Genomic DNA, 15,613 nt, shown 5'->3' on the forward strand with positions numbered 1-15,613 from the left:
GGGAAAAAGGAATAAAAGGATATGATAGGTTTAGATGAAGGGTGGGAGGAGCCTTGTGTGGAGCATAAACACCGACATAGATGAGTTGGGCAATATGGGCCATTTCTTTTCTGTAGATTCTATGTAATTCAATGTAAGCTCACCACAGAAAATTAGCTTTCGTCCATTTCAGTCTAAGTACTGCAATGAAGGTGCTTCTGTTTTTTTTGTTAAATATATTTTTTGAGGAATTCATAATAAAACTGAAGAAATGTTGGACCAGTTTTTTCAAGAAGGTCATCAAGAGAACCCCTGAAAGGATTTGTTTGACAACAATATTTACTGGTCGTCACATGACTCAAGTTGAAAATAGAACAGAAACCCTGATAATTGGGGAAGATGTGTGCAGAGAAGTGACAGGCCAGAAGGTGGACTTTATGTTTCCAGTTTCACTTTTGAATTGTTTAGAATTGGAGAAGAGAACTTCCAAGGAGACAAAGAGAAGAAATAAAAAGGGAGAAAACATCCAAGGAGAGAAGAGAACTTCCAAGGCGAAAAGAGAATTCCCAAAGGAGGAGAGAAGACTACAACCCAGCTTAGCTTTCCAGTACATTTCTAAAAGACCCTGTGAAGTCCATTGTGTCAACTCATCTTGTCCTGTCTTTGAAGAAAAGCCTGCTAAATTAATTCTCAACGTCACCTGCAAAGAACTGTTCTAACCCGTCTACGTGTACTCGGTGGTCAAACTGTATGCCAGTTTTGGAACACAACATATCTACTGTTTCTTCAAGAATGAGCAAGTATTCAACCCAAGTGTTTTTTTTTTGTCTGTTTTATTTGTAAAAGAGCTATAAAACGCTAATCTCTCTATTTTCCCGGTTAACTGGTGTATGTGTGTGCGTGTGAGTGTGAGGGGCTAAGGTAAAAAGTGAACTTTAATACTTCAATCTGTGTGTTTATGCTTTACTTCATTACTGGTTAAGATTGTATTATAAAAACAGATAATTCTGTTGTTTATTAAAGAAACCTGGCTGGTGTGTTTTATTCTGGGAAAAATAGAGTATATGATTGACTGTTTTGGTAAGCGGAAAAATTAAAATATATGTTGTGACCTGTGGAGAAGTGGAACTAGAATAAACAGTGCACTCCTCCCACCTCGGTTGTAACAGTACCCTTTAACAATACGATAAGTGTTAATTACTCCCAACCTCTTTGACACTGAAAATTACAAATGTGGAGTCTCATTTCTTCAGGTTTTAATTGCTGTTTGGAGATTCTAAAAATGTCAAATTTCGATTTTTTTTGTGTTTTCCTTTCTGTCTCATTTTCTCTCTCTCTCTTAATTCAACCTTTCTTTCCCTCTCTATTTCGCCTTTTGTACCTGATTTGAGATTTAATTCACCCACTCTAATTTACACTTCCCTCTCTGTCCTTGCACAGTTCATTTCATAATCCTTCAATCTGATTAGTTAAGGGGATACACAGTTGCTTGCCCTGTTCAGTCAGATCCTAGATGCCCCGTTTCGCTTGCTGCGACTTATCAGTTCACACTTGCAGCACAAAATATCATTGCAATTAAATGGGCAAGGTCTAATCAAAGCAACAGTAGGTACAGCTACTGCTGGAACAGATTATGGCTCCATTCATTTTTTTAAACCTTTCCCCACCATTTTCCCTCTTCTCCTACTTTCATTCATTACTGCTTGCCATGGTCAAATTAAATGGACACAGCGCACTCTTTGATCCTAACTGCAGTGGTTATTCTTCATCCATAAATCAGATGGTGAATTTTAGCAGGCTGTTTGACCATGGTAAACACCACATCTGACCCTGACTCTGACCCCCATTCTGTATACACATTCATACACACTTTCAACAGGAATTGCTGAATATTGATCAAGAACAGAAGTTTTGGTTAATTCCCTGCACTAATTCAGAGGTACTGAGGCCAATTGCAGCGTCGTTGCCAAGATCGGTTCACTCAGGACAGACTGGGGATCTAGTTTAGGACTTTGCTGGTCTGTATGACTCAGCCATTCACTGCCTTGGCCAGCTGAACCATAGAGTGAAACTCATCTAGTATTTTTCAATTTCCTAACTCGAGTTGAAATTTCTCCTTTAATAATAATAAAGGAGAATGCCTGGGTTTCTCTGTACTTAATGGGGCGACACAGTGGTGCAGTGGTTAGCACTGCAGCCTCACAGCTCCAGCGACCCGGGTTCGATTCTGGGTACTGCCCGTGTGGAGTTTGCAAGTTCTCCCTGTGACCGCGTGGGTTTTCGCCGGGTGCTCCGGTTTCCTCCCACAGCCAAAGACTTGCAGGTTGATCGGTAAATTGGCCATTATAAATTGCCCCTAGTATAGGTAGGTGGTAGGGGAATTGTGGGGATGTTGTAGGAATATGGGATTAATGTAGGATTAGTATAAATGGGTGGTTGATGGTCGGCACAGACTCGGTGGGCCGAAGGGCCTGTTTCAGTGCTGTATCTCTAAATAAATAAAAATAAATAATGGCACAAGTGCAAAATCATTTTCTTTAGAGACACGTGTTGTGAAGTTGTGCATTTCTGCAATTTCTTTAGTGTATCATTACTTATTGAGAAAACAGACAAACTCCTGTTATTACAAAAAGACGAATTTCATCCAGCTTTCCGTCTCAAGATGAATAATTTGATTTTCCTGGTCTTGATGAACAGTTACAAGTAAGGTTCCCTCTAAGCAAGCCGGAAGTTCCTGTACAGGCTGAGCACAAGTCAACCCCTTTAATTTACCTCGCATGCATGGCCTCGCAAAAATATTTAAATGTTCCTTGCACTTCATTAAGTGGCGCACAACAAAGAGAAAATATTGGTTATTAGCACCATCTTTGAATTTTAAAACTGTTAGAAAAGGTTATGCGACTACATTTGAATTCAATGTTATCATTAAAGGAGGAATTTCAACTCTAGTTGGGGAATTTAAAGTGTTAAATGAGATTCCCTCTATATATAGCTCAACAGGCTAGGACAGTGAGAAGTTGGGTTTTGCGTGCCAGACAGGTCCCATGTTAGATCCCCAGCTTGTACTGAGCTTACTTAAAACAAAGCATTTTTGATTTAAATAAAAATGAAAGAAATAGAAGAATGACCTTTGCTCATCAAATGGAATAAGATGCACCATTTATTGAGCTACTTGACTAATCCAATCCATCCTACTTGATGCTGCAAATTGAAAATAAGACCGTTTTTTCCTGAAATCCAGTAGTAGTACTAAGTGGAATTTAAGACTTTATAAAAACCCATAAAGAATATTCTAAATGTTTTCTTCTTCTTTGCAGGCCAGTCTAGGAATCTGAATACTACACCAATTAACTATGGCAAGCGATGACAAAGTTGCCATCCTTTCTGATGATGAAGAGGACCAGAAGAGAAAATATATTCTTGCCGAACCTTTCAACACTCTGTCAAGGGAAAGGAATGAACCACCTCCTAATCCTATCCATTTAGAAACAGAAACAACGGAAAGAGAGAAACAGGACTGGTTGGAGAGACGCTGTATAAAAATAAGTAATGATCTTCTTATTTCCAAGGTGTTTTACTTCTTCTTCTACTCTGGGTATGGATCATTATACCCATTGCTACCTGTGTATTACAAACAGCTTGGCATGTTGGCCAGCCAAGGTGGACTTCTGGTGGGGATAAGGTATTTTATAGAATTCTGCAGTGCACCATTCTGGGGAGTTATAGCAGATCGATTTAGAAAAGGGAAGATTGTCCTTCTCTTTTCAGTTATGTGTTGGATTGTCTTCAACCTTGGAATTGGTTTTGTGAAACCTGCCACCATGAGGTGTGAATCAAGGAATCCAGCGCCTACCACATCAGCTTCAAATTTCTCTACTCTTGCAGCTTTACCCACTGTTGAACCTACAAATCACTCTGTCCAAAGCAATTCCAACAAAAGTCGGATACAGAGGGCCATATTTGCAAACCAGCCTTTTGGATATGTGGGAGACCTCGGCTTTACTTTTCCCTTGGTCAGTGCAGAACGAGGCCATGTTTTACAGGAAAGAGCTGTTCCAGATTCTGACAATTCAACAGCAACCACAAATCCAAACAGGACATTACATTCCAGCACTGCCAGCAGTACATCTACCACAACAGTACAGCCTGACAAATTCATCACTTTTGACTTGGCAGAAGTTGAAAATATTTTCCTACTGATTTTGTTGGTTGTTATAATTGGAGAATTCTTCAGTGCACCAGCAGTCACTATCGTAGACACCATTACATTACAATATCTCGGCAAACACAGAGACCACTATGGATTGCAGCGAATGTGGGGTTCCTTAGGATGGGGCATTACCATGCTGGCAGTGGGCATTTCAATTGACCACACGCACATTGAAGTTTCTATTCAAGGTCAGGGCTGTCAAGTACCTGATTATAAGAATTACAGAATAACCTTTATTGTTTTTGGAGTTTTGATGTCTATAGCACTAATTGTATCGACTCAATTTAGATTTGACTACAGTCATTTAAAAATTGAGGAAAATAAAAGTGAAGAAATTATTGAAATTCAACAAGTGGCTCAGAACTCTGCAGTGGAAGATTCTGGAATCACAAGCGATGCTGAAGAATCCAAGAGCACGGGAACAAAAACATTTGAATTTAAACAGCTACTTAAAATAATTTGCACTGTGCAGTATGGTTCTGTGCTATTTGTGGCCTGGTTCATGGGCTTTGGTTATGGCTTTGTGTTTACATTCCTCTACTGGCATCTGGAAGACCTGAATGGGACAACTACACTCTTTGGTATCTGCTCGGTCCTAAGTCATATATCGGAACTGACCGCTTACTTCTTTAGTCATAAATTGATTGAACTGGTGGGTCACATCAGGTAAGCTGTCACACTGGCTTCTCCTTGCCTGACACAGCACACGCTTAAAGCAAGAGTTACAAAAAAGACTACAAGTTTCCATCTATTTAAAGGCAATAGTTTGGTAGTGAGGGAAAGATGTGCCAAGAAAAAGTAAATTCCAGATTATTGAGGATTTTATTTGGTGGGGGGCTCTACTGATATCCAAAAGAAGCATGGTTTTTCCATCAAAATGCAATAAGCACCTAAACTCATAAATACACAATTAATGAAGAAAGTGTCTGTTTATCTCGGGCTGAAAATACCAGGATCTTTTTCAACTCTTGATTTATCCTCATGTCAGAAAGAACATATCTCACAGAATTTACAGCACTGAGGAAGCCATTTGGCCCATCCTTTGTTGTTCAACTGGAGTTCTCTGCTCTAATCTCATTTCTCCGTCCATTCCCTAGATCCTTTAATATTCCTTTAAAATGTTATAAGGGGTAATTTTAACTCCCAAAAATGGGTGGGACTGGTTTCGGTGGGAGGTTAACAAGCTAGAAATCTGAAACAGGAACCCCACCCACCTCAAAACCGCTCACTTCCGCATTTAATGAAGGCGGGTTGAGGGCTATCAGGAGGCAGTTGGTCATTTAAATATTTGTATGAGGCTGTGTCCCTTCATTTTAATAGTGCTTCTATTTTTAACCAGTTAGCCGGGTTTCCTTGGCCTCGGGAATTCCCACAGGTAAAAAGAGTCAAGAAGGGCTGAATCCACGGGGTTAGTGCTTTTACTGTGCTGCTTCTGGTCCAGAAGGAGCAGGTGTGTTTCCCCAAGGGCAAACAAACTACCCAGTGATCTGTCTACTTTCCCCACCCCTCTGATTGGACCCGCGATTACCATCTGCTCCCCCTGACCACCATCATCCCCCCACTGTGATATTGAACCCCCCACCACCACCGGAGCCAACCACCACCTGCCTCTAACCTGCAATCGGATGCCCCCCCCCCCACCTTCTCCCCACTTCTCATCATCTCTCCCACCCGCTGCTCCCCCGTCATTAGACCGACCTGCTCTCAACTCAACTGTGACATTGACCTGTCAGTTAGTCTGGCTGTGGGCGGCAAAGACATCTTGCAGTTAAAAACTACAGGATATCCAGAAAACCTGTACTTCCGGGTAACCCGTACGGCATGTGCCTCGGAGTTAAGATCGGGGCCAGATGGGAAAGTTTTTACTTACCTGGCCCACAGGAAACAGTTCAGTCAGAAAGTTCTAGGGAAGCTGATATTTGTGATCCCACCACACGCTGTAGAGTTTTAACATCACCATGGCTTCATTGCCCAGGGTCCCAGCCTGACTGACAGACTGGGCCTCCAGTCAGGCAGGGAGCTGGTAAGCCCATGTTGGGGAGTCGGGGTGGGTTCAATCGAGGTTTGGGAGGGGAGGGGAGTGGGGGAAACAATAGGCAGGAGGGGATGAGGGAGAGGGGTGAATTGGAGGGAGGAGAGGAGAGGATCAGTTTGAGGGGTTTAAATCAGGGGAAGGGGCATCAGCCAGAGTGGGGGTTAGTTGGGTTTTGGTCGGGAGTATGGGTGATGATTGTGGGGGAGTGAAGGGGTTTGATCAGGTTGGCTGCTAATCCTGGGGTGGGGGGTTGGTGACTGAGATGGGGCAAGATCATGCGCCTTGTGGTGGGGGAATCACAGGCCTCAGAGAGGGAGATCAGAGAACTTGAGGTGGGGGTTTCGTTGCCTTGTGGGGTTGAGGGGGAAATCGGAGTTCGGAGGCAGGGGGATGGGGGATTGGAGGCCTTGTGTTGGAGGGATTTGAGGCCTGGGGATGGGAGAATCAGACGCCTGAGGGGAATATCGGAGTCCTTGAGTTATGGGAATCAGAGGCATCATGGTAGGGGGAGGCCAGAGGCTGCATGGTGGGATTGGAGACATTGGTGGGGGTGCGGTTGCTGGGGTGGGGGCGGGGGGAGCAGTGGGTGGTGGGGCTCCTGATTGTGGAGGCTCCTCAGGCAGACACCTGGATCCAGGAGTTATGTATTAAGGTACTTACCTCCTGAATCCATCAAGTTCTCACCTTGAAGAAGCTGCCAAGTTTTCCAATGCTTGGAAAACACATCTGACAGCAGTTAAAGTCAAAAACCTGAATGATAATGAGGCTTGCAACATCATTACCATCTCTAAAGTTCCATTCTGCCTCCTTGGATTGGGTTTGTCGCCCATCCACCATCTAGCCTCAGTTAAAGCCAGAAATGGGTGGGTTGGAGGCAGGCTTGGGTCAAGAAACCGATTCCCATCTACTCAAACCTGTCCATTTTTCTAGATTAAAATACCCCATAGTCTCTGTTTCAATACCACTTAGGAGGATATAATCAGCACCTGATATTCAATTCTATTGCAGTCAATGTACACTGCATATAATGGGCAGCTGATCTGAAAAATCTCCTGCCTTATGCCATTGGCCCATTCTACTCCATTGTTCTTACTCATCAATGTGATGGATGTTAGTGCTGGGGAGTGGAACGCTTCCCATTTTAGCCATTCAGTGTCAGCATCAAGCACTCCCAATTGAGCTATAGCACAACTGTATACAGAATAAGGCTTCCTCCACTCTGCTTCAAAATCAGAAGCGCACCTCTACTGCACCAACTATCCTGTATTCTGTATGATTGACATTACCAATTAGTGTCAAATTTAGGGGCAGTATTGTGCTTTGGGCCCATCCTACTAGGAGCCAAAGTTATTTTGCATCAGATCCTTGTAACAGAAGAGTCTGGACTTGATATGAACTTAAAAGGTCAGTGTTCACACCACTGTTCCACCCAATTCCTTTATGTACACCATCTCCAACACAGAGCAATTTTTTGGGGCATTGATTATCTATTATGCCATTTGTACCTGGACAGGATAGATAGGAGGTCAGCTCACGTTTTGGTGGATGAAAGCTATGTGCTAGTGGCCGCTGCTTAAATTTGCCATTACCAGCACTCGGAGGACAGAGGCACCAAGTAAAAATCCCACAGACATACTTACTCCCTCTGATGACATTTGAGTTGTCAATGTAGGAATAGACATAGGCTTGTACTTGTCGATGTACCAGAAATGAGAGTTCTAGACTCAGCAGGAGTCAAACACTTGCAGGTTTACTAAGGGTTAAAGGAGTATAGTCATAGACAACACCCTGTAACCCACCGTGATGCATTGCTATAGCTAACACATTACAATCATTGAACTCTTCTAGCTCTCTTCCTTCTGTTTCATCTTCAAACCTCACATTATAATCTTTTTATTTCTTTCTAAGTACATTACTTCATACACTTTGCACCACTTCATACCAATCAATATCAAGAAGTTCCAGGCTCTCTAAACTTCTGTCATGTGTAGTCCCAAGACCTAGCAGGAGCTGCTGCTGTCTAGGTTAAGCAATGCGTGGAATGTACTGATTGTGGTTAGACTACAGATAACTTCATCTCTAAGCATGCATAAATTTATAGAACATTCAGATCTAATTGGATTCCTAGCTTTCTGTCAATCCCCTAACTGTTATACCTTCTTGCTATTTCAGGCAACCTTATGAATAGGATGTCAAATGCACTTTTAAAAATGTTCATTTTAGTTCAGCTGATGGAATCTTTGTATTGCTTTTGATTAAAGAAATGTAGCTTCTATGTGAGTTGAAATGAAGAATATAGCAGTGCCAGAATGCAAAAGGTTCAAGTCAAGTTGTTCAGTAGAGCTAAGCTTGAATTTTCTCCTATTCCATTTCCTCAAACATACTCAGTAATGTTTAACCTGACATAGTAAGTTTGTTTGCTTTTTCGGTTGCTAAGTTTGCTCTGTTGTAATATAGAATGCAATGGGAAAAACATGCAGTCAGATGACCATGGGACACTCTAATTTTCTGTATATGCCATATATATGCTATATAATTGCCTCAGTTCAAAACTTTTCATTAAAACATGAAACCTATCTAAAGTATTTTAAAAAAAAGTTAAATATAACTTTATATAAAATAATTTATATTGGTTATATTGGATATGATGCTTCAGGTACAGGCTAGGATCATTCCAACAAGGGCGAAAGATAAGGAAACCAAAAACAGGGCTCCGTAGATGACAAGGGAGATAGAAATTATGATGAAACAAAAAAGAGGGTGTATGATGCATGTTAGGTGAATTCTTCAAGTGAGAACCAGGCCAAATATAATATGTTGAGGGGAGGTGAAGAGGAAAATAAGACTGGCAAAGAGAGAATATGAGAATAGAATGGCAGTCAACATGGGCGGCACAGTGGCGCAGTGGTTAGCACCGCAGCCTCACAGCTCCAGGGACCCGGGTTCGATTCCGGGTACTGCCTGTGTGGAGTTTGCAAGTTCTCCCTGTGTCTGCGTGGGTTTTCTCCGGGTGCTCCAGTTTCCTCCCACAAGCCAAAAGACTTGCAGGTTGATAGGTAAATTGGCCATTATAAATTGTCACTAGTATAGGTAGGTGGTAGGGAAATATAGGGACAGGTGGGGATGTTTGGTAGGAATATGGGATTAGTGTAGGATTAGTATAAATGGGTGGTTGATGGTCGGCACAGACTCGGTGGGCCGAAGGGCCTGTTTCAGTGCTGTATCTCTAATCATAATCTAATCATAAAAGGGAGCCCAAAAATCTTCTACTGGCATGTAAATAGTAAGCGGGTCGTAAGAGGTGGAGTGGGGACTATTAGGGACAAAGAGGAAAATATATGCTTAGAAGCACAGGGCAAGGCTAGAATACTTCATGAGTACTTTGTGTCGGTGTTTACTAAGCAAGAGAAATCTGACAAATATCAGTAGAAGCGGAGAGAGTAGAGGCAATGGATAGGGTAAAAATTGAGTGGGAAGAGGTACTGGAAAGGTTAGCTATGCTTAGGGTTGACAAGTCATCTAGTCCGGATGGCTTGCATCCCAGGTTGCTAAAGGAAGTTGGGGTGGGGATAGCAGAAGAGCTTGCCATAATCTTCTAATCTTCCCTGGACAGTCCTAGCAACTACAGGCCAGTTAGTTTAACATCAGTGGTGGGTAAGGTTTTAGAAACAATAATCAGGGGAAAAAAATCAACAGCCACTTGGAGAGGTTTGAGTTAATTAAGGATAGCCAGCATGGATTTGTAAAAGGCAGATCATGCTTGACTAATTGAATTTTTGATGAAGTAACAGAGAAGGTTGATGAAGGTAATGTTGTGGATGTTGTCTATATGGATTTTAAGAAAGTGTTTAATAAAGTACCACATATAAAGCTGGTTAACAAAATTCAGGCTCATGGAATGGAAGAGTCAGTGTCCAATTGGATAAAAAATTGGCTTAAAGACAGAAAACAGCAAGTTGTGGTAAATGGTTGTTTTTCAGACTGGAGGATGGTAGACAGTGATGTATGCCAAGGGTCAGTGTTAGGACCACTATTTTTTTGCAATATGTAAATGACTTGGATCTTGGAATACAGAGTAGACTTTCAAAATTTGCCGATGATACTGAACTTGGAAGAGTGGAAGACAGTGAGGATGATACAAACTGCTAGTAACAGGACATTGATAGGCTAGCAGAATGGGCAGACAACTGGCAGATGGAATTTAATACGGACAAGTGTGAGGTGATGCATTTTGGCAGAAGGGATAATAATGGCACAGTTCTAAAGAATATGCAGGAACAGAGGAAATTGGAGGCGCATGTGCATCGATCTTTGAAGATGGCAGGACATATTGAGAGAGTAGTTAGCAAAGTATATGGGATTTTGGGCTTCATAAATAGAGGCATTGAATACAAAAGCAGGGACATTATGCTGAGCCTTTATAAAGTTCTGGTTATGCTCCAACTAGAGTACTGCATCCTGTTCTCGTTAGCACACTTTAGGAAGGCTGTGAGGGTCCTTGAGAGGATGCAGAGAAGATTTACCATAATGGTTCCAGGGATGGGGGATTTTAGTTACAAAGTGAGATTGGAAAAGCAGAGGTTGTTCTCCCTGGAGCAAAGAAGATTGAGGGGAGATTTGATAGAGGTATATAAGATGACATGCTTAGATAATTAAGACAAGGAAAAATTGTTCCCACTAACTGATGGTATAAGGACTAGAGGACACAGATTGAAAGTTTTGGGCATGAGATGCAGGGGGAATGTAAGGAAGAACTTTTTTACACAGTGAGTGGTAATGACATGAAACTTGCTGGGCACGAGGGTGGTGGAAGCGGAGGTAATGACTTCAAAAGGAAATTGGATGGGCACTTGGAGGAAATAAATTTGCAGGGCTACTGGGATTGAGCGGGGTGTGGGACTGACTGGATTGCTCCGTGGAGAGCTGGCATGGACGCGATGGGCCGAATGGTCTCCTTCTATGCCATAAATGGCTCAATGACTCTGTGTTCCAGGATTCTGACAAGTTGGCCTATTGTATAAAATATCTAAGTTAATCTCTGTCAGCAGATAAACCTTGTGTCACAATACTTGGAAGAATTGTAGTTTTGATTGGAGCTGCCTCGATTTGAGAGCCTTTCACTTACTTCCTGTCAATGTTATTTCTTCAGCTTTGTCATGACTGTTGCATTTGTCAATTTTATTTCATTTTTATTTGTGAAGTGTTTTATCATTTTGTCATATGTTATTTTATATTTTCATTATTCACCAGTCATATTATGCAAATCCTTGCTCCCATTTCAATTTTTTCCTCCAATTATGTTCCACCAAAAATTTGGAATCAACTTCCAAGATACAAACACTGTCACAGTTCCTAACCCTCAAAAAAATTAGCCTGGATCACACATTTAAAAAAATACTAAAATATCGCAAACCTACTCATGAACATGGCTCCAACAACTTTCAACCCTTCTTGCAAAAGCATCATGGCACATACCTATCAGCCTCTATTTCCTGGACTCCATGTACATCCTCTTCCATATTTCATAACTCCTATGCAGTCCCACCTTCATAGACCCAATGTAAGGCTAAAAAATAATTGTTCAGTAGCCAGTCTATAGTGAGGGTTCAGTAACGCTTTCTCTGGAATTGTTGTTTAGAGGGTATGTTTGCTAAGGCGATAAAGAAAAGTGATGAACTAAGAGAATCTCCTGCAATGGCTTCCCTTCCCACTCTCACACCATTACCTCTGGTATCTCCCAAGGATCTATCCTTGGCCCCCTTCTATTTCTCTTCTACATAGTTCCTCTTGGCGATATCAACTGAAAACACATCGGTTTTCACATGTATGCTGATGACACCCACCTCTACCACACCACGACCTCTCTCGGCCCCTCCACTGTCTTTAATTTGTCAGATTGCTTATCCAACATCCGGTACTGAATGAGCAGAAATTTCCTCAAACTAAATATTGGAAAAATCAAATTTATTATTCTTGGTCCCCGCAGCAAACTCCATCTCTCCCTGTGGCAACTGTTTGAGGCTGAACCAGACTGTTCACAACCTTGGTGTCATACTTGACCCCAAGATGAGCTTCTGACCACATATTCATGTCATTGCAAAGACCTTCTATTTCCACCTCTGTAACACTGCCTGACCCCATCCCTGCCTCAGCTCATTTGCTGCTGAAACCCTCATCCATGTCTTTGTTACCTCTAGACTATTCCAGCGTACTCCTAGCCAGCCTCCAAGGCTGTATTCTGTAAACTTGAGGTTGTCCAAACCTCTACTGCCAGTGACCTATCTCGCATCAAGTCCCATTCACTCATGTGCTCGCTGACCTACACTGGCTCCCAGTTAAGCAACATCTCAATTTTAAAATTCTCACCCTTGGTTTCAGATCCATCCATGGCCTCACCCCTCCCTATCTCTGTAATCTCCTGCAGCCCTACAACCCTGTGAGATATCTGCGCTCCTCTAATTTGGGCTTCTTGAGCATCCTTGATTTTAATCGCTCCATCATTGATGGCCATGCCAAGGCCCTAAGTTTTGGAATCCCTCCCTAAACCTCTTTACCTCTCTTTCCTCCTTTAAGATGGTCCTTAAAACCTACCTTATTAACCAGGCTTTTGGTCATCTGCCCTAATATCTCCTTATGTGACTTAGTGTCAGATTTTGTTTGATAATGCTCCTGTGAAGTGCCTTCGTTAAAGGCACCATATAAATACAAGGTGCTGTTGTTGAAGGAGAGATAGTGAGCACAGGAGACTTAAAAGGGGAAAGAAGAAAAACGTAAAACAGAAGAGCATTAAAGGGAAGGAGAAAAAGGGAAACAAAAAGACACTGCACTCATACATGCAAAACATATCCTTCAAATTACTATGGACAATGACACAGGAGATTGATTAGCCTTTTAGAATTTCACAAAAATTGGGGTTAACACACTTAGATTATTTTCAAAGAAGCCCTCTCTTTCTATACTTAACTGAGCTTCTGTTTGTGTCCCAGGGTATTGTACATTGGCCTGGCCTGTAACACAGCACGTTTTTTATATATATCTTATTTGGAAAATGCATGGTATGTGCTCCCCATGGAGGTGTTGCAAGGTAAGGATAAAGTCAAGAAAATTTTGAAACCTTAATATATGGCAAAAGAAAACATTTATAACGGTTCTTGCCAGAAATATCAACACAAAAACTATCAAGTAAAATGGTTGCTCCACTTGCTAGCTATGAGTGGAAATAGGTAAATTGAGCCTTCATCCTCTCACTTGCTGTGTAGAAAACATTGCCTTATCTCACCTCTTGTTGATTGAATATCTTTAAATTTTTTTTATACAGCACATTGTTGTGATCTGGAATGCACTGCCTGAAAGGGTAGTGGAAATAGATTCAGTAGTAATGTTCAAAGGGGAATTTTCAAGGCTATGGGGAAAGAGCAGGATATTGGGATTAATTGGATAGCTCTTTCAAAGAGCTGGCACAGGCATAACTGGCCGAATGGCCTCCTTCTGTGCTGTATAATTCAATGATTCTCTGCATAAAGTCAAGCAGAGCTTTTGGACAAGTTTTAAGCATCACAAAAGGAGATTAAATTAATTCCATTGAAAAACCATATCAGATGGGTTTCTTGATGCCTTAGAAAATTATACATTTTCTTTTCACTGTGCAAAGTAGTGCATGTCTGATCAACTAAACTATACACATTTTTATGTAAACACTGTATATTCCAAATAGATTATAAATCAAATGTTGAAAAGATTTTTGCTTGTATGAAGGTGTTACCCATGCAGCAGTATGGGCTGCATGCATCTCCTATCTCAGTGCAGCTGTACCTCCTGCATTAAGGACTTCTACCCAAGGAATTCTACAAGGGCTCCATCTGGGTTTGGGCCGAGGCTGCGGTGCCATGGTGGGAGGAGTAATAGTAAATGCCTTTGGTAAGTAATGACATGATGGCTTTTTTCCATATTTTCTGCAATAATTGGGAGAGAACTACTCTTTATTTATCTAGCAGCAGCAGCTTTTTATTCTCATTATCTCGCTTTCAAGCTGTGTTGAGCATTAATGAGTTTGACATGCTTCAGCTAATTTAGAAGTACTATAATAAAAATTTAAAGCTACATTCTCTCACAAATAGAGTTTTTAATAAATGTGACATTCAGAACAATTACTATTATCAATTTATCTTGGAAAAACCATTCTTTTTTTACATTGTGTTTCAATGCAGCATATTAATATTGAGTGCTGCTAAATTGTCTGTTCTGATCTTCTAAAAATTCTCCTCTGCTTTCTGCATGCAGATCATTTGGCTTTTGGAGACTTTAGATGTTAATATTGTGGAATAAAACTGCTGTTTTTCAGGGCGATCTGGATAAATGATTAATGTTTTAGTCTTTAAAGGAATGTACCTTTTCATTTCCTTTTAATGACTACATCCAGCCAGCAGTTGCTCAGCTGATCAAAAATGGGTAAAGGGCAACACAAGACTGTTAAACTGTGAATATTCCATGCCACCAGCCCAGAATCTATTTTTAAAAAGGAAGAAAAAATGCCCAGGGTCATTGGGTAAATGCCCTGACTGATGCAGTACTGAGCCAGATGCACTGGGAAAATCCCACATTCCATGCCCAGTTCATGCTCAATTAGTTGGTCTCAGCCCAGCTAGTTTTTAGGATGTTGTGTTCAAGGTCAGTGTACTGGGAGTTATAGTTTCATAGAATCATTTGGCCCACTGTGCCTTAGAGGCTGTATGGTAGATTTGTAAAGGGCAAGTCATACCTGGCAAAACTCATTGAATTTTTTGAAGAGGTGGCTAAAGTCGTGGACAGGGGAATATTAATGGATGTTTTTATATGGACTTCCAGAGGACATTTGATAAAGATCTTCATAAGAGACTGTTATCTAAAGTTGAATTGAAGGCAAATTATTGACCTAGTTAGGAAATTGGCTGAGTGGCAGGAGGCAGAAAGTAGGAATAATAGGCAGGTACCCTAATTGGCAGAATGTAACTAGTGGTGTCCAGCAAGGATTTGTATTGGGACTTCGACTGTTTACTGTATTTATTAATGACTTAGATGATGAGATAGAAAGCCATATATCCATGTTTTCATGATGAGACAAAGGTAATAAAAGTTTAGAACTCTCTTCGACAAACGGTAATTGATGCTCGATCAATTGTTAATCTTAAATCTGATATTGCTAGATTTTTAAAAGTATTAGGTGATATGGGACAAAGGCAAGTTTGTGATATTAGGTTGCAGGTCAACTATCATCTCATTAATTGGCAGAACAGACTGGAGGGGTGAAATGGACTACTCCTGTTCCTATGTTCCTGTCCATTTAGTCCCACTCACCTTTTCTTTCCTATAGCCCTGCAATTTTTTTCTTATCACGTGTATATCTAATTCCC

General features: G+C 41.3%; 1 protein-coding gene across 2 annotated transcripts in view; it reads left to right on the forward strand.

Moving 5' to 3' along the window:
• Positions 1-15,613, forward strand: part of mfsd6b (major facilitator superfamily domain containing 6b) — a 96,824-nt gene that overhangs the window by 61,313 nt on the left and 19,898 nt on the right. For both annotated transcript variants that reach the window (XM_068035641.1, XM_068035640.1), the window contains exons 2-4: positions 3,297-4,855; positions 13,211-13,308; positions 13,980-14,141. In XM_068035641.1, coding sequence (XP_067891742.1) covers positions 3,333-4,855; positions 13,211-13,308; positions 13,980-14,141 — 1,783 coding nt within the window. In that variant the 5' untranslated portion in view covers positions 3,297-3,332. The remainder of the gene's footprint in view (positions 1-3,296; positions 4,856-13,210; positions 13,309-13,979; positions 14,142-15,613) is intronic.

The sequence above is a fragment of the Heterodontus francisci genome, chromosome 7 (genome assembly GCF_036365525.1).
Source record: "Heterodontus francisci isolate sHetFra1 chromosome 7, sHetFra1.hap1, whole genome shotgun sequence".
NCBI classification, from domain to species: Eukaryota; Metazoa; Chordata; class Chondrichthyes; order Heterodontiformes; family Heterodontidae; genus Heterodontus; species Heterodontus francisci.